Source organism: Kogia breviceps, chromosome 15 (assembly GCF_026419965.1).
Source record: "Kogia breviceps isolate mKogBre1 chromosome 15, mKogBre1 haplotype 1, whole genome shotgun sequence".
Taxonomy (NCBI): Eukaryota; Metazoa; Chordata; class Mammalia; order Artiodactyla; family Physeteridae; genus Kogia; species Kogia breviceps.
In genome coordinates, this window is record NC_081324.1 from 18,494,706 (window position 1) to 18,520,209 (window position 25,504).

The following is a 25,504-nucleotide window of genomic DNA, read 5'->3' on the forward strand; positions in this document are numbered from 1 at the left end:
TGTTTTTGTTTGTGTGTTTTTGTACTAGGACTGAGACCTCTGCAGTAGAAACTGACTAGAGAGTGGATGCTCTTGATTCGACATAGTTAAAAAAAATATGTATGCCAATAAGTGTTCTTTTTAATTAATTCCTCAGGTATTTAATTTTTTTAAGTTTCATTTTACTCATGTAAAGAGCAGACCAACTGGCTTTTGTTTTTTTTTTTTTTTTTTTTTGCTATTTTGATGTCTAAGCTGCTTATCACACTGTATTACCCTGCATTAATGAGTATTCCTACTGTGCAAAATTCTATCAAAAATGATGGTGTGAATGTCATTTTTAATTGGAAGTTTATACAGTCAAATTTATAGTACACAACAAAAAATATGTACGTAGCTCTGCTCCAAGCCTTTTTTAGGCTATTGATCTTTTTGGTTTAAGTATACATTTTTTTCAATCTGACTTTAAATTTAGTGTGAGAATCTGGACAAATATTACTAAGTTTGTGTTAATACCATTGTTGGGGGAAGAGGGAAACTAAGGCACCAGACAATAATAATGCCTTTTAATTATAAGAGGAACAAATAAATACAGGAATTACCAAGAATCTATTTTCATGGACACATTTTAAACATGAAAACTTGCTGACCAATTTTATACGTTCCACAGAAGTCATAATATTTGATTTCTGTCTATTTAATTGTTAAATGCCTCGCATTTATATGCCTAGTAAAGAGACCGAAGGTTAAAATGAGTCCAAAGCATAAAGAGCTGATTTTTCCTTATTTGATTCTTACTTAGGAGAACTAATACCTCCTGGTCACCTACCTCAGGATCATTTTTTTCTAATCACAAGGCACAATGAACTATTTATTGATTTAGCAAAACATTCTAATGCAGCACGCAATATCGTATTCAGTTGTTTAGTAAAGAGAAAAATGAAATGAAAGCTGCAAAACTTATAAAAGGAAGCAAACAGTCAGACCTGAAACATCATATTTATCCACAGCCATCGTGCCTAGGTAATTCAGGGCATATGGTATGTAAATGATGTTTGAAGATTCTTGCCAAATCTACACACGACGGGATAAATTAAGGACAGGTTTCCCTGGGTGTAAGTTCCATGATTGTGGCCGGCACCCTCTGCTCGGATGTGTTTGTTCTGTTCTTGTCTTTCAGCAAGAGCGTCACACAGCCTTCAGTGGCCAAATCTGGTCCTCAGTCAGCTTTTAAGACATTATTTTTAATTCCTAAGAATCGGCTTTATAATTAAACTGAAAATATAGTACCAATTTGCCAAACCATCCTTTTGCCCCCCAACATTTGAGAAAATCTGAATAATTCATCAGTATATATTTGGCTGTTACCCATTTAAATGGGTATTTTTGTCGGTGGAAATGGAGTGCTCTTAGCCCCTGAAGAAAGGTGTTACTAAATAGTAACTTTTCTCTAGGTAAGGATTAAGATGTTTTTCTAGAACAGGCAGTGGTTTATTTTGAATAATTAATAATTTTAATTCCGAGTTATCCAGGTCGTAATTTATGAATTCAACTTGATAACTCAAATTGCTATTATCAGTTATTTAATTTCGAATTATTATTTTGTGGTATATGCTCTCACTTCTAGAAAGGTGCAGGCACTGTCCCCTGCATCTATTTAAAACTCATTTTAAGTAGGCAAGAGTTTTTATACTATTTCCTTTTTTCTGAAAGGAATTTTTTTTCTAGACCAGGTGTCTTAGCCCATTGTTTTTAATACTTTAAGGTCCATTTTGATTTATCTTGGAACTGTGTAGTTGGAGATTTTGTTTAGAAATGATGGCAGATCCTTTTTTCCTATGACAATTCATCAGAATATACCTAATGCATTTACTGTGAAGACTCAGTTATGAATACAAGACTTACATGCTATTAATAAAAGTTATTTCAGGCTATTTAAAGTATGTGGAGTATGATTTAGGATGTTTTATTGTTTTTATTAGTAAGAATGTTTTTACTAAATCAAGCTGTTATTTTTTGAAGATAATGCTCTTAATATTATGGTTTGATTTGAATGAGCAGTTGAGGCTCTGTCCCTACAATTACATTTCATTTGTGAAACACAAATAACATGCTAGTTACTGTATGGAGAATGAAATTAGGCTCAGTCCTTGTTCATGGCTGTGTATATTGGGTAAAATCAGGGGAAAAACATACCCTTGAGGGTCAATATCAAGCAATACTTCTTGACTCAGACCCAGTTTAAAAGTCATGTAAATGGTTGTGGTTCTGGAGGAGTTCACAAAAGTTTTGTGTGGTCCATAGTTTGTGAACTCAGGTGAAGTTTTAAGCTGATTTTTCTCTGACCATCCCTTGGTTCATTGAAACTCCTTTGCACAGCTGTGCTCCCAACTCAGCAACAGAGAACAGAAATAATCTTTGCTGGAAAATAAAGCCCAGTCGGTCTTCCAACTTTACTGGGAACGTGCAGCCTTCAGGACAACGAAATGGATAACCACAGTTGAGATTAAAGAGTTCAGATTAAATGTTTTGCACGGTAGGGTGGCATGGCCCTAGTTTCCTTCGTGCAAGCGCCATGCACGCCAACAACGTAAAGCACTGCAGCCACTTACTAAGATTTTTGGTTTGAAATGTCAGTCATTAGACCACATTTAAAATAAAGCACCTGCATTTTATTCAAAGAAATTAAGGTATATTAGGATATGCGGAGGTGAGTTGAGGTGTTTTTATGTGTGTATTTTTTTTTTCCAGCAAGAGCCATAAATAATAAAGATAAAACATCTCAAGTATTAAAGCAGTCTATTTCCATGCACTGTATGGTTCAAAATGACTTAGCCTTTTAAAAATTTGTCAGAAAGAAAAGTATATAAAGAGCGAGCTAAATGAAATTTGCATCTCTACAGACAGCTCTGCATAGCAAATTTAAGATTCTAGCATTTTCCTTCCAAACATCTGAAAATTGGGAATTTAAAAGGAGACCCGGACAGGTCCTTAACTAGTGCATTGCTACCAGGTGTCTCTAAGATGATAAATCAGTAAGTTAGGAAACTTTTTTTAAAAAGTACAAACAACTAAAATGATAACTTATTTTTGTAGATGCTCTCAGACATTTCTTCTTAGTTAAGGATATTGAAAGTGTATTAACTGTTTGTTATATAATTAGTAAACGTTAGGTAGACCAGATGCATTAAGCTTGTTTCATGAAAGATATGACTTACTTGTATCCAGATCTCAAGTGTATTTCAAACCAGTCTTTACAAAATGTTAGTGCCTTTCTCTTAGGATTCTAATCCACAAAATTCCAGTCTTCAGCTCCCCATCTGACATCAGCCAGAAAGTATGGAGAGCGATTGATGATACTATATCCTCATGTACCCACTTAGCTTTGAATCTGCTTAAGGCTCAAGTGTCAAATTTTAAAATTCAGCAAATATTTATTGCACACCTACTAAGTGCCAGGCTTCCTGGAGAGTGCACAGCCATGGACCAAAGTTCCTGCCGTTGTGAAGATTTTTGCAGAGATACAAGTGGCCACAAGTAGTTTTCCAAGCAAGAGTTCATTTCATAATGCTTCCTAGGGGCCCAGTACCACGGATCCACCTTGTGGACTAATAAATACAGAGACTATGTCTCTTAAAAGTCCAACAATTGATGTAATCACACAGTCCCTGGTAACAATGTAATATATAGTATAAAGATGAAATCAACTATGAGATATACTGTAATTGTTGGCGAGTTTCTTTGTTATCAGCATATTTTTAACAATGTAACAAAATAACATCTTTCAAAGTTTTTTTTTTCTGTCGTGCCTAAAATCTGGTTAAATGGAATGTGTTGGAAAGGACAACAAAAAAAGGTTAAATATGTGGAAATGACATGGAAAGCACCTGCTTCTTTGTTTTGTTTTCCTCCACGTCATTAGGAAATAATGTCTAGCCATAGGAGGGTATGTTGTACCTCTAAGAAAATGTTTATAAAAAGAAGTTTTAAAGTAGAATATAGATTAAATAAGTAGGGGAGACCTGCCAAGAAAAACTAAAGAATACATGAAACAGGAGTCTGCATCACACATACTAAGTGACATAACAGTATCACCTCTCAAAAGTGACAATGCATGTATCCATTTTTATATCTTTGGCATATTGTTGGCACGATTAATTATTCCATTGAGAAAATAGCCACACTATACAAGAGAAAGGAAGATAAATTAGATCCTCCAAGCCCCCTTCTGCGAAGTATATGTGTAAATGAATATGCTCTCTGCCAGCCCAGCAAATAAAATTTGGTCCATCCCTATTCTTCAGCAGTTTATAATCCAGGTGAGGGAAAGGCGAGGCTCATGAAATCAAAAATAATCATTAAAACGTTTGAAAACTGGGGAAACAATTCATCATAGCTACATGTGTACGTATGTGTTTTATCAGTATAATGTAGGTATAGCTCTATTCGAAAATTTTTGTCTAATAATATACTCATTTTTTTCCATTTCATGAAGACTTGACTTATTCTCAGATTGAAGTTACAGCTGGCTGTAATGTGTTTTTCTGACAACTCTGGACTTGATTATTTCTGTCATTGTGGAAAGGAAGGAAATAAATCTCTTTTTGTTCCTCATTCACTCAATGAGCAAAAATGTAATTGAGCTCCTATTATATGCATATAACACTGTTACAGGGCGGGGCAAAGAAATTTAAATTGTAATCTCTACTTTTAAAAAATTTATAGTATCTGGGGGCAATAAAGTAGGGGCACAATTTATTTAGCTACAATTCATGGCATTAAACTTTGTTCAAGAGCCATATATTCTAGAATGGTCCTTATCTGGAAGTGACTACAGAACTTGATTCTGGATGGTTGAGAGTTACAGATCTGGCAAGATGAAGAAAGAGGCCACAGATAGTGATTGAGCTTCTAGCAGCTTCTGTGTATGTCTTCCCTGTTGTTGAGCTTTTGCTTGTTTAGCTGCAGAAACAACTTTTGATTGGCTTTATATTTTCAGAGATTGGTTGTCCAGAGATACCGCATTATAATAAAAACATAAATCACAGAATTTTTAAGTTGGGAAAAAAACTGTCATGATCACAATTTAACACTTATTTATTCAAAACATATATATTTATAAAGAAACTGAGATTTAGATGAAGCCAGAACTTGAAGCAACGTCTTGGTTTCTGGCTTCCACATTATTTTAATAAGGACAGGAGAACAGGTGCTGGGGATGGAGGTCTCATCTCCACATACTTGGAGAATCAGAAATTTTAGCTCTTTCGGAAGTCGTTAAAAAAAACACCAAAAAGACAATTAAAATTTTTTAAACTTTTGTATGTTTAAAAATGATTTATCATAAAATATAGCCATTTGTTTAGTAATGGTACTAAGAATGACTTGATACAGAAATGCTTAACTCTGAAAAAGCCTATGGGCCCAAACATTTTATTTTATTTTTTTAAATGTACTTATTTTTGTTGAAAAAATTATAAGTTGATCAGTTATAGATCAACATTGCTAGCAAGTTGGAAGGACACAGGCCGTGTACAAAATGGGTAAGGCTTGAGGAACTCTTAAGTTTACTGTGTTTTCTGTGCCCTTTCCTTGCACACAACACATACGCACACATACCTATATGGTAGCACTGAGTGGGTAGGTGCTTAGACCCCATAAAGAACATGGCTTGCAGGCTCTGAACAGATACTAGAGAACGTGTCACATGCTGTAGAAAAGGAAATCTCCGGTTGGGTGTAAGCATGGGAAAGGTGACCTGTTTAAGATTTTGACTCATATTAAGCAAATTTTAAGTTGTTTTACTTTCAGAATGCGTTTGATAATCCCATTCAAAGGAGCCAGAAAGCTGACTGACATTTTGGGAAACACCCTTGTCAAACAAGTAGAGGCAGCTTTCATGCCTCTGGTTTGTAGGCACCATAACTTGGCAGTTTGGCACTATTAACTACTAATGCCGGCTTTGACTAGGAAGACGTCATTTTAAACCAGTTTCTGCCCAACCGGAAGTGAATGGAAGTGAGATCCTTACTGCCGTATGAGTTTTGGGCACTCCTCACCTATACCTGATTCGGTTGGCCTAATGTTAGAAAGGGAAATGCATCGGTGTCAATTTTTTGCCAAATTGTTCTGATTTTAATGCTGTTTGTGTTCAGTGAAAGCTTATGAATTTATTTCTGTTTTATTTAGTAGAAGCTCAAAAATTTCTGTAATTGCATCTTACCCCTTTTCAAACCATTTGTTTGGGGGTTACACACGGAATTTGCTGTGAGCACTTGTCTCAGTGGATGATGCAAAACATCTCACGTGACTCTTCACGCATCTCTGTGTTTATGTGTGGGGTAGATGTTTCAGTGCTTATGATTAACAGAGGAAGGGGTCATTTGTTTTTGAAACTGAGTAGTTAAAATTCAAGGTCATTTTGAGTTAAAGAATGCGATATTTAGGTCAGGAATGGACCAATGACCAAGCCTAAGCTTTAGGCTAAGGATCAGCCTTGAGGGAACCTAAATCTGCTACTCCTTTCTCCTGAAATACCATTAATTCTCGCTCCGAGGGGGCTGGTTCCCAGTTACACAAAAGAATATTTGAGGCAGAAACTTTATAAGACAGGAATTTGAGATAGACATTTCAATAACGGATGTGCATTGGATGCTAATCTTGTATGCTCATTCACTTCCATTTTAAAACTTTTTTTTTTTCATTCTTTTTACCTACTCTTTCAATTCTGAGTGTTTAACAGAGATAGCCATTAAAGTATTTGAAAATTGTTTGTTCTCTGCCCAGCAAGCAATTCGTTGTTCTACTTGCTCAGTGATGTCAAAGAAAGGTCATCAACAGTTAGAAACCTCAGGAAGTTGTTAGAATTCCCACCCCCAAAGGGACTTGACAAACCCTGGACAATTATTCTATTTCGAATGAAAATGATTTTCATTGTGATATCCCATTTCCCTCTGATCACTGAGCAATGCATGGGGAAGCCCATGATTTATTCACAGTGTTTAAAAAATTGTGTACATCCTGTGCCCAGATTCCAATCTGCTTCATCAATCCATTTTGTTAGAAGTTTCTCAAATGGCATCCTTCATCCAGGCAAACAAACCTACCCAGGATTTCCCCTTTAACTTTTCGGGAATTCATTTTTACACGTGCATCAATTTGACGGAAAAAACAGTTGTCGTCTTATTTCATTTGATACAGGTGATTGTGGTAAGCCTGCTAGCTTTCTTCATCTAGGAAGTGCAGCAATCTGAGTCAACTTCCTCCATCTCTGTTTTTATATTGTCCAGTGTGATGCTTCCTCATTGCACCAAAATAGAAATGGTTTGTTTTTGTATCAAACTTGGAGACTGGCTATGGATCATACTGGGTTAGGTTAAAGGAATTTTTTTTCCCCCGAAGAACATTCCACTTATCCCAGGGGTAAGAGATTGATGTCCTGGACAAAAGATAAGAAGCGCAGTGAAGGCTTTTCTTCTTAACTAAAATATCTCCTTCAGTCGTTGGAAGTGTCACTTGCACTGTCATTTTCTAATTTCATTCAGCGTTTGAAAGATTTTTGGTAGTAGAATAAATGTATGACTTTTGCAGTTACAGGTCTTTGCATAGAATTGAGGAAGGAGGAAGTGAACTTCAGTTTGAGTCAAGCGTGCAGTTTGCATTGCAATTAAACATGAAAATCTATATATTCTGGTCTTGCAACTGGGTGTATTATTTCACTTTACCATATCATACATGCCCTTAGCTCCATGTTCCCCAGTCTACAGGGTAGTGCCATTTTATATCTCTGGCTTGTTGAGTTTCTTCGAAAATGTTATGTTCATATGGGTAATGACATCCTCATTGTATTCTTTACCATAGAAATGAGAAAATGTGAAAAAGTGGGAAAATGATTCTAACCAGATCCAACTGCATGCAAGAACTTTGGAACCAGTTTTTTTGCATTTATTTTGCATACTACTGTATGTCACCAAAACAGTAATATGTCTGTGAGTTTTTATAAGACCGTATAAAGCAAAATGAGAAACCTCCTCTTTCTTCTGAAGAGAAATACTGCCACAGAAAGGTAGAAGATGAATATTTGTGGGACAGAAGTCTGGTCAAAAAAATTTAGTCCATGTTGCTCACCCTTAGTAATCAATATGACTACAAGCTATCTGACCATCCAGGAAGAGAATAAATATTGATCATGTGATAAACCGTTTAGATGTCTGCCTAGGAACCCAAGCCATATAAAAGTAGCCAATTCAAGATAACAGTAGGAAGTCTCCGATTAGGCCACAAATAGAATTTAGATTTTCCAGTCTATGCTGATATTTTGATACTCTTCTGTGATAAAAGCATCTTTCAAACTAAACTTCTCTACATGTGAACCCTACGAATTCTTAAAACTATTGTACCTGTAATCATCTAAATGGTGCTAAGAGAATAAGTTTATGCCCCGGAGAAGACTGAGATGATTTGTGCTTTATCTCAGTCCTACATGTAATACGGATTTGCTTCAGAGAAATATTTCTATAGTTATGTGACAAGTATATTTATCTGAGATAAGTATTTTCTCCAGATAAATGTGTATTTGGCAAAAAAAGTTTGCGATAATTGGGATTCCGATTGAAGAGAACCATTGTTTTAAAGTAATAAAGCTTACTCACTTATCAGAGAACATAGTTATTTTCCATTCTAAAGATCTCAATACAAAGAAATATAGAAATGTCCATACAGGAAGTTTGTTGGTGTTCACTCCTAGATTGCAAGGCTGTCTCAAGTTACAGTCATCAGAAAAAATTCTTTTTACTGTGTGTGTGTGTGTGTGTGTGTGTGCATCCTCCTTTGGATAATTAAATCTTTTATGAAGTGGATTTTTGTCATTGCAGTTTAAGTCGGTTTTTAAACACCAACCCCATCTTAGGTATTATAAGCTATCGCCATTTACTAAAATTTTTATAACAATCCTTGTGTGTCCTTTTACTACTAACTCAACACCAACAGTAGTTTAGCTTATGAATTAAATGTCTCCTACCGGAGAGCAAAAAAAAAAAAATAATCTGATTGTTTAGCTTCTGAATAACTTAAATTCAGTAATACCTCCTGTTTTCAGTGCATAAGGGTAGCCCAGATAAGCTCCTTTCTCTGACGTGGCAAATTTATCATTCATGTATGTTTCAATATGAGAACGTAGATTCTGATACTGACACAGCAACAGAAAATATGTATTTCAAGTATCTAACTGAACATACAAGCTTCTCATGCCAGTAGGGTGATTTGATTGCTCAGTAGTGAAGAGTTTAGCGTGGTCCTGTATTTTTATAATTTTTGTCCATTTTAGTAGACTTCTGTGACTTACTGCCTGTTTTGGGTGGGGATTGCTTTCCCACTGTTCTTCACGGCACTCTTGCACAGAGGAGAGAGCAGAGGCGCAAGGAGGGACAAGGAAATTTCCTCGTTTATAACACGCCCCTGCTGTGCTAAATGAGGTGTCCTCTCATTTATGCCTCAAAAGAAGCACTTGTGTTAAGAGGAGGAAACTACAACTCAAACCTGTGATATGATTTGGCCCCTGTCACACTGCTGCAGAGGAGCGAGGTGGCCATTCTCATACAGAAATATCTGACCCTCAAGTTTAAGCCCTGGGGATTCTGTAGCTTTGTGATCTATATGAAATGTCATCCAAGACTCTTTGTGCCTTAATTCTCTGTCTTTAAAGTAGGGGTGATAATACCTGTCATGGAGTACTAGTTATGAAGATGAAAGTAGTGTAGGCAACTGTATGCTCTTTAAAATTGTATATCACTATACATGTATTAGTTAACTGTCTTATTATCAAAATTTTTTTGATGGGGTAGATATTTACCTAAGGAGGTCATTTACTTTATAAGTTTGCTTGCTCCCATTACGTTATGTAATCACTGTCTGTTGATGAATATCACTATTTTCCTTGGGGTATGATGTTTAGCTAATTCAGCTGTACTAGGCCAAAGAGAACAGCATTGTAGAAGTAAGTAAGCAAGTATCATATGAAAAAAAATTGTTTAATGACTTAAACAGAAACATGCAGTTGTACAAGTTCTACCAAGTTATATTTTGGGGGGGAAATGACATTCCCTTCAAATGGCCATCATTCATTCATTCATTCAGGTCACTTGTTAAGCACCTGTCTTATTCTGGGCAATCTGCAGGGTACGTGTATGTGTGTGTTTATTAGGTGTATTTGGACTTCGAAGTAACTGTGTAATGTTGCAGTCATTATTCGGAAAAAGAGGCAGAATTCACTTTAATGAGATCTGTGATTGGGAGTGAATAGTTCAGTTCCTTATCCCGTAATAGTTTGTTGTCCGATTGTTTAATACATGTATGACTGCCCCTACTGCACAATTAAAGCATTAGTCTTTGGTCGTCTTTTTCCATTTTATTAAGAGCAATGGTCACATGACCTTGAGCACATGACATTGGCCAGTGGCAGATCTCTGAGGGCAGGAAGAGTGTTGTACATTTCTCTGAATCCTGTGCACATCCCATGACGGGGCTCTCCAGGGTTGGGAAACGGTAAATAATTGTTTGTGAAATGATTGAATGAATGCAGAAATCCAAGACTCTTCACTCAAATGGTGTAGAATATTTACTTGTTCTTTGATGCAGTCATTCCTTCATTCATTCAGCAAGTTTTTACTGAAAGTGTACCTTGTAGGTGATACTATACACATGCGTTTCCGAGTTCTGGTCAGATATTCCCCCAATTTTTGTGACAACTGTAAGTATGTGTCCCCAGTTCCCCTTCATCCCAAATATATCTGTCAAGGGTTTTTTGGAAAATCACAAAAGAACTGTAAACTTTAGAGAAAAAGTTAAGAATAATATGGATGTATTTTAGGTGGTCAGTATTCTAAACAATAATTATACTGGTAAGGATTTTTTCCCCAAAAGTGGCAGAGAAAACACTTGGGCACACTGCCTACCCCTAGTGTCCTCAATGGTGTTTGCAGTTAACCATCAGAGAGCTTGATGTCTTACTGTTTTCAGTGGCCAACCTCCATTCCCAGTCCTTTCAGTGATAAAAAGGGACTCTTGTCTAGCTACTGCTAGTTAGGTAACTTGCCCAATTTTACGCTGATGAAAAACAAACAACAGACCAGGTCAGGGTCCCTTAAAAATTGGCTGCTATGATTAAGACTTCTTTTAAAATTATTATGAAACACATGAATTTATGCATATAGCTTCAGTTGTTTCTATACTTCTGTGCTAACGCCCCACGCATCACACTAAAAATTTATCATGGGTGATATTTCTGTCACAAAGAAAACTTCAAAGTCTGAGTTTGCAGAAAAGTCTCAGTTGACAAGCCACCGACTTGAGTTCTGTGATTGAAATATACTCCAAGGTCAGCAAACCAAAACTTGAACATCACTGGATGATAATACATTCAGTGTCTCACTGGTTATAATGCAAAGAGCACCTTTCAAAGGAGTGTATCTTTATTAATCATTGCAAATTTGTACTTTTGAAATTTCAGACCCTTTTTCATTAGTTAATAAAGCCAGGAAGCTTAGTGCTCTAGTCCCATTTTAATTTTTTGAGTCCCAGGTGCTGATTTGTCAGGGTTTAAAAATCTCTTTCACCTTATCAGATTAAAAATATTTATTTATGCACATGTTAACAATATATTTAAAAGCAACGAGAGCTTCAATTTTTAAAATATTAATTGTGGCTCCTTAAAGTATGAAAATTTTATTTATACTTACATAATGAATACAAAGGCATTTATAGGTTAGCAGATATGCAAGAAAAGGCATTTAATGTAGGTGAAGCAGAATGGTTGTTTATCAAAATAGTTAAGAAACCTTTCTAGCAGTCCACCAATGAAAATTTAGAGAGGCTCTAGAAACAGGCTTCTAAATAAGGCGTCTTTATAAGAAACAACAAAGGAACAATGACCAAAACTAAAAACCCAACTTATCTCCCTTTAAATTCCAGCCTCTTTTCTAAGCCATGGTTTTTACACACTGTCCTTTGGTAGGTGGGTACCTTGGCCTTATGTATGAAACACTGAGGGTGGTTTAAAGGTTACAAATGTGATCCTGTCAGATTGACAACTAACTGTTCTAATGAGGAAAAAATCCTCAAAGCATGAAATTTGAATGAAATGTGTGATTATAATTCAAGTACTGTTTACACAAACCTCTGGGGACCTTCCGAATAAATGCAGAGCAAGTGAGTTAGACAAACCTCTGGGCCTTCGCTGTACGTGTGCATGTGCAGTGTGTGTGTGTGTGTGTGTGTGTGTGTGTGTTTATCTTACAGTGTGAGGGAAACTTTCCACCATTAGCCAAGGCTTTGCTCTTCGGAACCGACACCACAATACCGCCGTTGTAGGTTAATACTGTATGTGTTTTGTTACCACATTGAGTTGTAAGGAAATAGGTGCTTTGAATTATTAAAGTTGATTCTTGAGAATAGATGTATGCTCGGGTGGCATTTGCTTCGGCATATGCAAATGATTTAGTTTCATTTGGGATCAATTCCCAGAGGCCCTCCTTTCCTGTGATGCTCTGAATTTGGCAAGCTCAAGTCAGCCCATCTCCTTTCCTCCCACCCCCTTTCTTTCTTTCCTCTTTTTTTTTTGTTCCTTTCCCCCCTCTTTTTGTTGGTTGATAATAATATTTTTAAAAATAAAACCATAAGCACATCTATTCACTTGCTTGTTAGAAACCTTGTGATCTAGGAAGATTCTGTTGTTGTTATCCATCAAGGTAAAGGAAGGTTTTCGCTTTCTTAATCACTTTTAAAGTTTAGTAAAAATTTTAAGTTTAGTGAAAATGTGCACGGAATGTTTGTTCAAATATTTATACAGGGTTGGGGCTACTTGAATGATGCCAAAACGTGGTCTGAGAGGTGCCTTTTTAGGAACTGACAGCTGTCGGAGGTTCGGAGGTACCAATAAACTCTTGCTTTAGAACCCAGCAGACAAACAGCGTTAAGTGGGTGGTAGATTATCCACAGCCACAGGGAAAGCACCAGACTCCAGACGCGAGAGTGTGGCCAGGTGGAGGGTGGGATGCCGGGTCGCAGCGCGGGGAGCATCAGCCCCAATCCATGGGACACGCAGCCGGCTGCGGGGTGGCGAGGTGAAGTTCACGGGCGGCCAGCCTCCCTCCGGTTCCGGGGAAGCCGAAGCCGAAGCCGAGGGCTCGCGGAGCCCCGGGCGGGCCGCACTGTTACTCAGTTTCATTCCGCAACCCCGTTTTGTAGGTTGTTGACCAGGCAGTCAGAAAACACTGCCCCCTCTCTCCTTTTGAGCGAGGTCAGAGACGTGGTGGTTTTCTTTCTTTTTTTTCTTTTTTTCTTTTTTTTTCCCCTCCCTCTCTCTCCCCTTCCCTCCCCTTTCTCCGAGTCGGGTTCTCAGGCAGCTGCGTACAATGCTGGGAGCTAGCCAGCAGCAGAGACAGATGGCAGAGTTATTAGATGTGCATCATACGATTCCCTTCCTGCCACTCGCTTTTTAATCAAATTAAAACAAAAAAGAAAGAGAGGGAGAGAGAGAGAGGGGGAGTCAATTAACTGCATTTGTATTCTGCTCAATAATGGACCCTGTTCCACTTTTACCCTAAGGCAGTTGGGTGGAAATTTTAGAGAAGAAAAGGGTGCCTAGAACAACCACCAAAAAAAAAAAAAAAAAAAAAAAATTTTTTTTTTAAAGAAAGCGAAAAAAGAAAGAAGAGAAAAGAAATGGGGGGGGAAAGTGAAGACTGCAGAAATGTGTCCGAATCGGCATTATTCGAGGAACTAATAAAAAAAAAAAAACCCTCGGAAAAGTTGAATCCATGTCGCGTATGCATTAGGATTTAGAGCTCCATCAGGGCCGGGCTGCCTTCCAGCTCCGCTGCGCAAACTTGAGCGTCTGACAGCAGCGCGGCGGCCTCCCCCGCCCGCCAGGAATGGTCTCTTCCTGCTTTGCATATTCACCACGCTTGGCCCGGCCATATGGGAAAATGCAACTGAAGGAATTGTTGTGAAAAAAGGGACAGCGAGTTTGAAATAAAAGTTGTTAGAGTGGTACTGAGGAGAAAAAAGAATCCGAGACCATGTACTGCGCATACACAATCCCGGGCATGGGCGGCAACTCTTTGATGTACTACTATAATGGGAAAGCGGTAAGCGGACGCGGGCTGCGAGGGGGATTTTTGACAAGTTTTATTGTCGCAGGGTTGAGCATCCTAGGCGGTGATCATTGTTTGCAAAGTTGTCGCAGGACGGCCGCACCTTCCGCGGTGCCATGAAATATTTATCCTTTGCCAATCCTAGGGTATCGTTGTTGGGTTTTTTTTTTGATCTTGTGTTCCCCCAACCCAAGTAGGGTAAAAAAAAAATAGATGGGTTTCAGAGCTTTAGAAAGTTTGCAGTCAAGGTAAAGTTGGGAGGTGGTAAGATGAAAATTAAAAAAAAAAAAAAAAAAACTTTTGGAAAATTCTTGTTCCTTCCAAATGACTGTTTAAAAGGAAAATCAGATATTGAGAAAGATGCAGGTAGGCTGAGAGGAAATTTGGGGTAAGTTTCTCCCTGGACCGAGGTTCTGTGATATCCAGTCTTACTAAGTTGGAAGCTTAAAGTGAAATGAATTTAGTGCAGAGAATCTGAGAGGTTAAAATAGAGCAAAGACATAGAACTGAGACATCTAATTAAGAAGTAGATTATATAAGCTTTTTTTTTTTTTTAAGCCAAAAAGGGGAAGAAAAAAACTCTAAAAAACAGGGACCCATTCATACATATAACAGTATTGCTGTAAGTTATTTGTGTTGTGTGGCTTCTTTCCTCATTTTCCCCCCCTTCCAACAGAAACGCTTTATTTAAGAAAAAAAAAAAATGTGTTTGGTATTTTGTGCATAACCCCAGCAGAAGGTTTATACTTGCCATCTGGAGGTTTATTTTTTTTTTTTCCCTTCGGCTGGGCCCTCTGAAGGAAAAGGATTTCAATATTTTCAAATCGGTATGTGGAGCTCTCCGGAAGAGTTGTTGGGGAATAGAGAAGCAAAATTTTATTATTTTAAAATAGAAAAGGAGAATGGGGGAAAAGTGAAAAGCAGCCATTTACAAACTGCTCTCTTTGTGTACTTTGAACTTCCATTTGGATTGATCTTAATCAGGGTGTGATAGCTGGGCCAGAAGGGACCGATCAGAGCTTTCAAGCAGGCCCAGTTCAGCTGTAGCGATTGGCGCAGGCGAATTAACATGTGTGCGTGGCGGTATATGCGTGAGTGTATATACGTGCCGATGTATGTATAACGGTTATTTCTAGCTGAGCATAGACTGGAATGCACACACATGGATAGAAGTGTTGGAGGGTGCAGTATGGTTTAGGAAGATGAATAATTTCATTCAAGAAACCAGTTTTATGAATGGGCAACAGCTGAAAGAATATCTACTTTTACTTTGAAAAGTCCGAGTAAATCATCAAAAGTTTATAAAACTATCCTGTTTTTATCTTTAAATAAAAGAGAGAGAACCTAGCGGGTAATTAGAAGAATAGTTAAGTGTGGTAAGGGAAATATAATTTTAAAACAAATGGCTTATGTTGTCAACTGATCAAGTAAAGTGGTTAAATTTGTAAACATAAATCATGGGATTATGTAACTTCTTTAAAAAAAAAAAAAAAACTAGTGCCTAATTTCCCATTGGTAGTCACTCATATGTAGTTCTTAAGACTTTTGCCTGTTATCTTTTTGAGATTCCCACGCGTAACATAGCCAGTACCTTTCATTTTAAAGAACTTTTTAATGAAAATTTTGCGAGTGGTGCTATCACAGTCAGTAAGAAAAAGCATCTCAGAAGCAATAAAATAGATTCAGGGATTATATGACCCTTGTGCATTATAAGAGGGTTACAATGAATATAATTTTCCGTGGTTTTTATCTTTAGGAACTACCAGCGGTGTGATTTTTTTTAATATGTTAATTGTTAATTTTACGTCTGAAATGTCTGAACTGACAACATTTTAGTTGAAGTTTTGGACATTTTAACTCTCTTTTAGCCAAAAGGAATTTTTTAAAATATGTGTTCCTTTCCCACAGCTTGCCAGTTGCCTCTACCATAAGAATATGCTGAATATGACATCATATCACTAATATGCCCTCTCAGTTGCCAAATATTTTGGTTGTTAGATTTTTTTTTTTTTTTTGAGAGGATGGTACTCATAAAATCAAGATCGCTCTGTCACAGGAAATGTATTTATAGGAACTGTTTTAAGGCACTTATTAAAAACAAATCTGGTGATGTGTATCTCTATTGATTCAAACACTAGAAAGAGGCAAATTGTACATACATTATAGTTAGAAAAAATAGCCATTTGGAACACCAGCAGAAAGCTTTTGAAACCACGGATGCTTACCAGTTCTTCGTTTTAGCTTTAAGAAACAGACAGCAAGGTTCAGTTGTATGTGTTCTTGGATGGAGCCAATTCTATACCATTTTTAAAAATTGCCTTCATGCATACACTGGAGAAGCAGATTTTTGTTTATTCTACAGTGTGTATTGTACTGGCTCTAATTCTGCATTCAGCAGCTTTTGATTTGGTGCCAGACATCTTGTGGAGATTGTGTATGCCATGCGTTAATTGTTCAAAATGCCTATCGAAGAGACTTTACATTTCTTGAGTTTCGTTTGTTGTTTGCGGTTTCAGTATCCATGCATTTCTGTGGGGATGTGCTCGGATGACCAACGTGTGTTTTAACCTAAATTGTTGGAGTTAAGTGTGATCAGCTATTTGTTCCACAAGCTTCCCTCTGAAGACAACACAGCCCTGAATTCCTTCTTTTTTTTTTTCCCAGTGACAAGTCAATTACTTGTTTAAATTCAGTTTGAACTCTCTGAACTGAGAGGGGCCAGAGGAAGCAGGTTTTCCCTGTGAATAAACAAAAGAAGAAAAATGTAAAGTCATTCCAAAACACTGTGATTTTAGGTTGTGGGAAGAGTACAATTAAGCACTACAACAGTTATGATTTCTTCTTTTTGAATTGGCAACTGTGTATAGGGTTTGCAAAATCAGTTTTCCTCTAACTTCCTAGCAAGGGAAATATTATAATCAATGATATTTTAGGACAAACAAAGGAAAATGTGGATTTTCTATTACCTTCAGTTATGAAGTGTTTCCATGACCATAACTCACAACAAATTGTTTCCTTCTTTCTGTGAAATATTGGACCTGTCCTGAACTGTGAACTTCAAGAAGCCAAACCCTACCAAAAAAAAATCATAACCCTAGAGCTGCCAAAGGCTAAATCTTGAATATAAACCAGAATGTATTTTTAAAAATATCAGCTCCTCCTCAGGTGAGAGTTTAATGAACTTGACCAACATGAATTGTGTGATTTCTTTTCTCTATGGGTTAGAGGTTTCAATATAAATGAAGCCCATTCTCAGCTAAATAAAATTTGAAAGCACTACTACTTAACTATGGGAGAGAGGGTTTTTGCAGAAAAAATCAGTACAGTTGCTTTTAAGTACTCTGAGTATAAACGCCTATCAAATAATATTGCTGTGTCTGTCCTCATTGAGGCAATAAGCAGTGTCAGGCATTACCTGGTCCACCATAAGTGTACTTTTAGCTCTAAATTTTGATTTTTATAACTGCTTACATTTTCTTATTCATTGAATAAGAATTTTAGTAAGTAATTATTTGGTCAAATTCCACCTATCTAAAAATAAAGCAATTCCACAAAGATAAAATTATGGCAAAGGAAATTGAAAACAAAAGTGGTGAAATTTCCTCCTAATGGTAATTTAAGATCACATCATCAGCGCTCGCCCAGCATGTGCATGTGTTAAACCGTATAGAGAAACCTGTAATTATTGTAATTGCTCTTTTCGCTTTATACTAACAAGCTTCAAACCATGTTTCAAACTAGTTGTTTTGAAATAGTTATTTGTCAAGTCATCAAATCTCAGAAAGTAAATGGTAATGAGTTCTCCACGTTTATATTCTGACTCTTGGTCATAGGATACAGCTTTTCAACTCCATAAAGTTGAGAGATGAAGATGATTATTGATTATTTCTGATATCGAGGCCAAAAACATAAAATAATTTCATGATTCCTTGCTTAAGATGGAAAAAAAGGAACATTTTAACTCCAAAATCTCTCAGTTGGGAATATGTTCTTAAAAGAAAGTTTTCCTATGAATAAGTAAAAATCTCAGTCACCTAAATTGTTTGAAGCTAAAAATCAGGATGTGAAGTGTTTAGCTATTTTTTTCATGTACCACAGGAAGTGCTAACATAAAAAGCTTAATATTTAAATAGCACCAGTAATAATATTTTCCAGTGTATTTTACATATGGCCCTTTCTTTGCAAACCTCACAGTTGGTTCTGGTAACCTCATGCAGGTAGGCACTGGGTTTTTAAGTTTTCAATAGTGTATCGACTATGTAAATTCCATTTCGTATTTTTAAAAGCTATTTCAAATACTTAACTATTTTCAGAACCACGAGTACAAATGAAAGTAGCTGATATAAATGCATTACTTTAAAAATGATTGTTTAGCTGTTGTTACAGAGCAAAATTCGCTTAGGTTCAAACTAATATAATTTTTCAATTCCCCACTGATTCAAGAAAACAAAACATATCAAAGGAAAAACAAACATGCAGGAAAAACTTCCTTTAAGTGAACTATTTTTTGGTATTGTTGACAATATAAAGCATTTTAATTTACTCATTTTAAAATAACAATGAAAATTTTATTTTTTTTCTTTCTGTGCTTGACTGCTTACAAGAAAATTATGTTGATTTTGTTCTGTAGGCTTAAGCTGGTAAAAATTCACCAGACGCATAATCTTGATCTTGTGGCTACATCTTGCTCCTCTGCCTCTGATTAAATTTCCAAAATCCCTGCGTGAGATTCACAGATGACAAGACAGTTTGAACATTTCTCTGGGGCTAATTTCGCAGGCAAAAAAGATGGATTGGTTACATATTTGGTTAATTTATTTAATCCCTAATTTCTGGTAGGTTTGAACATTTTGAATATAGAGTTGATAAGCATCCTTGTAGCGCTAGGCGATGGCATTGTTTCAAGGAGATTGAGGAGGAAGGACATTGGAACACAGAGGGAAGAGAGTGTAGGGAGGAAAGTGGCCCGGGGAAAAAGATCTAATAGCTGGTGTAGTCCTTAAATACCTTTCCAACTGATCTACAGGAAATGGTGCTGAAGAATTGTTTGTTTCCTGTTCCACTATAAATGTGGTTTGCATTACACTCCCTATTTGTGTTTTCTTTTGCTTTGCTTTTTTTTTTTTTTTAAAACTAAAATTGCAGTATCACTACAGAGACTTGGGAATAAGTGATTTCTTCCTTGTAACTTATTTTTTAAATGGGTTTCAGCATAGTTTGATTTTAGACATTATCCTCTTTCATTATTCTCAACGTTATGTGAGTGTGTTTCTAAGCTTGCTTGCAACTTCTGTCACCGTGATGCCACTGAGGAAAAAACAAATGCTTTAGTGTCATTTCTTTAGAATCACCCTGTAGGTCATACGTACAGTCAGCAAGGTGCCATCAGGAGATTCATTTTTTAAAGAATCTTAATTTCTAATCCTGTAAAAATACATGGATAGGTTGTGGCAATTTTAACAGTTGTTAGAACCCAGGTTCACTCTTACCTTAAAAGAAATGCATTAAGAAAACAGTGGTTCCGTGTATCAAACAAATACTTGTAACTGAGAATCTCAGGACAGAAATGCAGAAGATTACGAGGCTTTTCCCCCTTTTTCCTCTAATATCACAGTTACACAAAAGCTAATTTTTCACAGTCAATAATTTTAGACTTCAGTCTTTCAGAGTTTGTATATATTTGGGTTTAAATTCGCCCTTAATACTTCAGATGTAACTCTGAGGTGACACAGGGTCAAGTTATATGTGGTAAACATTATAGATTACTTTAAAAAGAATAAGGTTTGGGACTCTGTGTTTATAAAATGTTTATGTCTATTCAGGAAATCATCGTAGTCCTAAAAAACAGTTATCTGTATACCAGGAAATGCAGAGGAATAGTCACACAACTGAAAGAGAGACTTGTATAAAATAATTATATTTTGAAGTATGAAGTGATCTGCTCAAAACCTATTCATGGAATTTTCAGAAAACTTCACTAGTTGGAGGATTTTTAACGTTTTAGCATCTGTAATGAACTGTTTGCCACGGTTATTGGATCATCTTAGGCATACAGATATTATTGTATTTCGTTAAGCAAAACAAATTTATTCTTCTGAAGAACAGTTCTTAAGGTTTGGGGCTTGAAAATGGTTTGAGAATTAGGTTCTCCTCCACTTCAACTCTGGGAAACTTTCCTTTTTGCAATGCCGAAGATTTATAACTTAGGTTCCAAACTACAACCTTTTGTTAAAGGATGTATTTATGTCACGATACCATATTCTGATTAGAATTTTAAAATGCACATTGCTGATATTTCGGTCTTTCCAATTCCGTGTTGCCTCATGTCCATCGTTTTCTTCAAATTCTTCCTTATTTCTTCAAGAAAGCTGCATATGCTAATCAGGGCATTTTATTCAGAAGTGACTTAAAAGGGACACGATGCCTATAACATTTTATTTGGGAGAGTATCCTGTTTAAAGGCAGTCCACCCCCAAATGGGGCTAAAGAGTGGGTTTCCAACACCTGAGAAGTCAGGGGTGGGAGCAGTGTAGATGATGGTCTAATTTCAGACTCCACTGAAAAAATGCAGGCTTTGACATCCTCCAGGGACCCAGGGCTGTGCTTTCCTGGAGACCAAATTACACTCCTCTGAAGAGAGGGCACGTTGAGGTAATTGGTAGGACAAAGTGGGGAGAGTTGAATTCCAGCTGCTTCCATTGTAGCTGACCTGAAAATGAATAGAGGATGTTAAGAGTGGAGGCTAACGTTTGACTTGGCTCTTTCACCTCCACAAACCTAAGGGTGAGAATTATAGAGTCCCGAATGACTGCACCGAGAATGATCCTGTTCAAGGGGGGAATTGCTATGTTGGGAAAAACTCTCACACCATTTTAAAAATAGTTGATTCATTTACCAACCACAGTCCTATTACTGTAGCCCCAAGAAAGTTTATCCAAAGTATGGAAGCACTCCTTGTTTCTCTCATGAACCATCTAGTGAGTGCGTCTTGGGTTCTCACCTCTTTGGGTACCATTTTTTAAATGCTCATAATGAAAGACATTCGGAAGGTACTGGAATCTCATCGCCAAAAAAGGAAACAAAAAGTAGAGTGTCTACACTCCCTTTTCCCCAGAATGTGTGCTCTTTTTTTTTTTTTTTTAAAGGGGAATGATGCTGTGTTATTCAATAGCTTTTCTCACGAATAAAACAAATTAAATTGATGTTACATGCATATTTAAACCCCATCCAGTTAAATACTGACGTGATTAAAATAATCAAATGTATTGCTTAAAAAATTAAAAAGGATAAATCCTGCACCCCATTATTTTATTGACTTTTAAATATAAATTGCAGAAATGTTTACATTCCTAATGGCATTATTAAGCTAAACTGACAAATCAGAGGAAGAAAAGTTGATTGCCCAGCACATTATTATTTCTGCACCTGTTATTACAATTCAGAAGTGGAGGCTTCGCACACAGGAGCAGGATGGATGCTGTTTTCTTAGGCCTCCTTTGTGTGATCTGAGGGTTGGGATAAATGGTTAACAAGTGTGGTTTCACTTTGTAGTGCCTTTTGGAGTGTTGATGTGATTAAAAGACTACAGTGTTTTTTCATGTAGCTTTGAAATTAATATGTAAATAATAGGGGATGGTCGGGCTGTTCTATACTGACTGCACTAAGCCTCCCTAAGCAGAATTGGGGTTGGGGGGGGGATATCAGCTCTTTATTAGACGTTGTTTAGGTATAAATAGTGCCAACTTTTAATCTCTACCCTGTGAATCTGTAAGGGAAAGAAGAGAAGAAGAGGGGGGCGTATCAAATTAATTTAGGTAGGGTTGCAGATCTGGGTCGAAAATCCTTTAGACTTTTTCTCTTCTGGTTATATATTGGCCAGGAGGTTGGTAGACTTTGAGGGAATGTTTTAAGCAATAACTTATCTACCATTGGCAGTGCTTTGGTTTGAAATGTACGTGTTTCTTTAGTTTATTTCCTCCTTGTCTTAATCATACCATATCATTTTTCAAACATCTAAGCATAGGTGGCAATGATTGTTGGTTAGTATGATTCTAGAATTTCTTGGGCGTTCATTGTCCACAATTAACTTCACACAGAGGAACCTAAACTTTCTGCAGCTAGTGGAATACATAAAGCCCTATTCCCTTTTTTTTTTTTCTTTCTTACTTTCCTTAAGAATGTCATTATATTCTTAGAAATGTGATGATATTAAATTTGGACTGAGAGGGGGGAAAGTTATCTTTATTTCATCCCATCCAGCAGATAGTTTGAGTTTGTAAAGAAGTGGTTAAAATGCCATTATTTCCTGAAAGATACTAGTTAACACTATTCATCTGAGTTTGGATCTTGTCCTGTGTAATATCGATAATTTAAATTCCTAGACTTTAATAACACTTAATGTGTAGCATGGAGCCCACTTAATCTGCCCCCTGGCTTCACAGCAAAATGTTTACATAAATGAACTCTCAATTTTTATATCAACTTTTTAACTCTGTCTTTCCAGAATTAATACTATTTCCAGAATTAAGCATGTTCACAGTTAGTTCCGTCGGAGTATACCTTTAAGATGCTGTTCTTTTCTGTTGTTTTTTTAAAGCCATCTGTTGGCTAGGTCAGCAGAGAAATGGGAGCCTGATTTTATTTTAAAGCAAGTAAGTTATTACTCTACTATTGTATTAGACATTGAGCTTCAAAGGGAGTAAAAGATAAAATTCTATCATATTTTCATTTTGTTACATTTGCAGCAGAATGTGTGCCCAAATTGGTTATTTTCAACTCATGCCAGCTGTGATATTTAAAATGCTCACAGCTGTTGTGACTTAAAATGGATTTTTCTATTAACACCTGAGAAAAAGACCTGTGCCATATTAGAAACTTAAAGAAGGTGACTGTAAAATTAGGTAGGTTGATATGAATCTGGTAACCCTCCTTCCCAGAGGTTGCAAAGTACAGCAAACCTCTTGGATGCTTGCAGGGAAAGCTCTAAAACTGCTAGAAATAGATGCATGATTGTTAAATGTGTTTACCTTTTAAAGAATTCATGTAACAGCAGATCTTCTGGGCCCAACTTTCCAGTGTCAGTTTTGTTAATAAAACCTTTTAGGACTCAGTTTACTTTATTAACCCTGAGAAGGATGATTTACGTGAATCATTATGAGATCCTAACCTCTAAACTTTTTTTTACCTTTCAGATATGACACTGAGAAATGCAAACCCACACTAAATTGTTCCTTATGGAGGAAGTTCCGGTTTTATGGCTCTTTTCCTCCATCATTTTTAGATGATGAAAAAAAAAGCAAAACAGATGAAAAAGGAGAAACAAATTATGCCTAAGCAGTTTTAGGCTAGCACTTGTTTTGGGAATCTGTCATACATTTTTCAGGATCCCTTTATAGATCCAGTTTAACCTGGTTTAGAGTGAGATAGTGCTTCCTGCGTTTGGTTGAGCTATTTTGATGTTAACCTTCTCAGGATACTCGGTGTTGGAATCTCGAATGTGACAGGAGATCAATCACCTATTTAACAATGTAACCGATCTAACAAAGCTTAGGCACATTTAGGTATCGAGATAGTTTCACATTTTGAAATAGATGGCATGGTGTAGAAAACATACAGCTGGCCTGATGTGGAATTATTTATAGATAATCATGCCTTCACAGATGCACTGCCAACAGGGAGCTGTGTAGATTAAACTCTTTGGCTGGTCCTAGGCTTTTTACCTGTGTAACGCAATCAGAATTGAAAGCGTGACAGCTTTTATGTTGATAAATATACGGCTGGATCGGAGAAAGTACGGACGGTTGGGTGGATAGATGGGTGGGTTACATAACTAGATAGTAAAAGATAATGTCAATTATTTCTAACTCAACTTGCTTATTCATCAAAAATTTACATACACAGTATTATTTTGATTATTGCATACAGTTTAGAATAAGTTAGTGGAAAATAGTAATTTCCCATCACATAAACAAATCACAATAGAGATGGTATCAAAAGTTCTAGAATGAACATAGGTTACTTGTTTCGCTGATGTGCACCACAGGATCACAAGGTCAAAATGTCACATACGAAGTGATCAGGAATATAAGTGGATATTTTCTTGTTTGGTGAAGCAGGATACTCCTAGAGATGACCTTTTTTTTGCCGGGGTGGGGGGGGGCGGTACGCGGGCCTCTCACTGCTGTGGCCTCTCCCGTCGCGGAGCACAGGCTCCGGACGCGCAGGCTCAGCGGCCACGGCTCACGGGCCCAGGCGCTCCGCGGCACGTGGGATCCTCCCGGACCGGGGCACGAACCCGCGTCCCCTGCATCGGCAGGCGGACTCTCAACCGCTGCGCCACCAGGGAAGCCCGAGATGACCATTTTTCATGTGAAGATTTATGAAAATTGAAGTGGATATCTGACATACGCTGATGACTAGAACAGTGGTGCCCCCTCAGGGGACATAGGGAAGTATCTGGAAAATGTGTAATTGTCCCAGCTGCAGGAATAGGGTGAGGGCTTGCCTCTCGGGTAGAAGCTAGGGATGTTGCTGATTATCTTGTGGTGCCCAGGGCAGCCCCTCACTCGTGCTGAGATTGAGAAGTCCTACTTTAGAAGTCGTATATCTGGACCTTAATAATTAATTCCCGGCATGGTGAGCCACCTTACAAATGATGGTAGCTCCCTTCCCTTCCCTTCTCCTTCCCTTCTCCTTCCTTTCCTTTCCTTTCCTTTCTTCACTTTTCTTTTCCTTTTCTTCTTGTTTTCTTCCCATAACAATTCCCTCCCTTCCTCTCTCTGTCTCTCTGTCTCTCTCTCTCTCAGTATTGCCCAGGTATTTCCACCATGTACCATGAAAATGTGAGATTATCTTTCAGATGTTGTAAATATAGTACATTATTTATGAACCAACTGGAATGGCTTCAAAGCAGCTGTTAAAATATGTTGTGTCAATAAGGTACGTTTCTCCATACCCTGAATATCTATTTATATCTTACCTTTCAAAATACCTTGAATTCTCTCACAGTGTAACCATTGGTTTATTGGAATCATCCGAAAGGAAAAGTTTATTACCATTATTTTTTTTTCTGTAGAACATAAAAAGGAAATAAATTAGCATAAAGAAACTAATTAAAGCTGATTACTTTTGGCATTAAGGATATCATTAAGGATATCATTAACCATGTCCTCTGCGTGAAGAAAAGTTTAAGATGAAAACCCACATTGAAGACTCTCTTTTCAGCTCTCCCAATAACACAGCGTCTTTGTCCACTCACAACTGGGGATCTCTCTTCCTGCCACCGCCGAGCTTCCATCAGTGTTGCATAATCCTCGGCAGTGATTTGGAAGTGATTTTAAAACCTAGGTTGCCTTCCCTAGTATCCTGGGGAGGAA

At 37.1% G+C, this 25,504-nt stretch overlaps 1 protein-coding gene across 50 annotated transcripts in view; it reads left to right on the forward strand.

Annotated features, from left to right (window-relative positions):
- Positions 1-25,504, forward strand: part of TCF4 (transcription factor 4) — a 362,778-nt gene that overhangs the window by 253,190 nt on the left and 84,084 nt on the right. For 4 of the 50 annotated variants that reach the window (XM_059041443.2, XM_059041444.2, XM_059041451.2 and 1 more), the window contains exon 1: positions 13,825-14,123. The exons of the other annotated variants lie outside the window; for them this stretch is intronic. In XM_059041443.2, coding sequence (XP_058897426.1) covers positions 14,055-14,123 — 69 coding nt within the window. In that variant the 5' untranslated portion in view covers positions 13,825-14,054. Of the gene's footprint in view, positions 1-13,824; positions 14,124-25,504 lie in introns of those variants that run through there. 50 annotated transcript variants of the gene reach the window in all.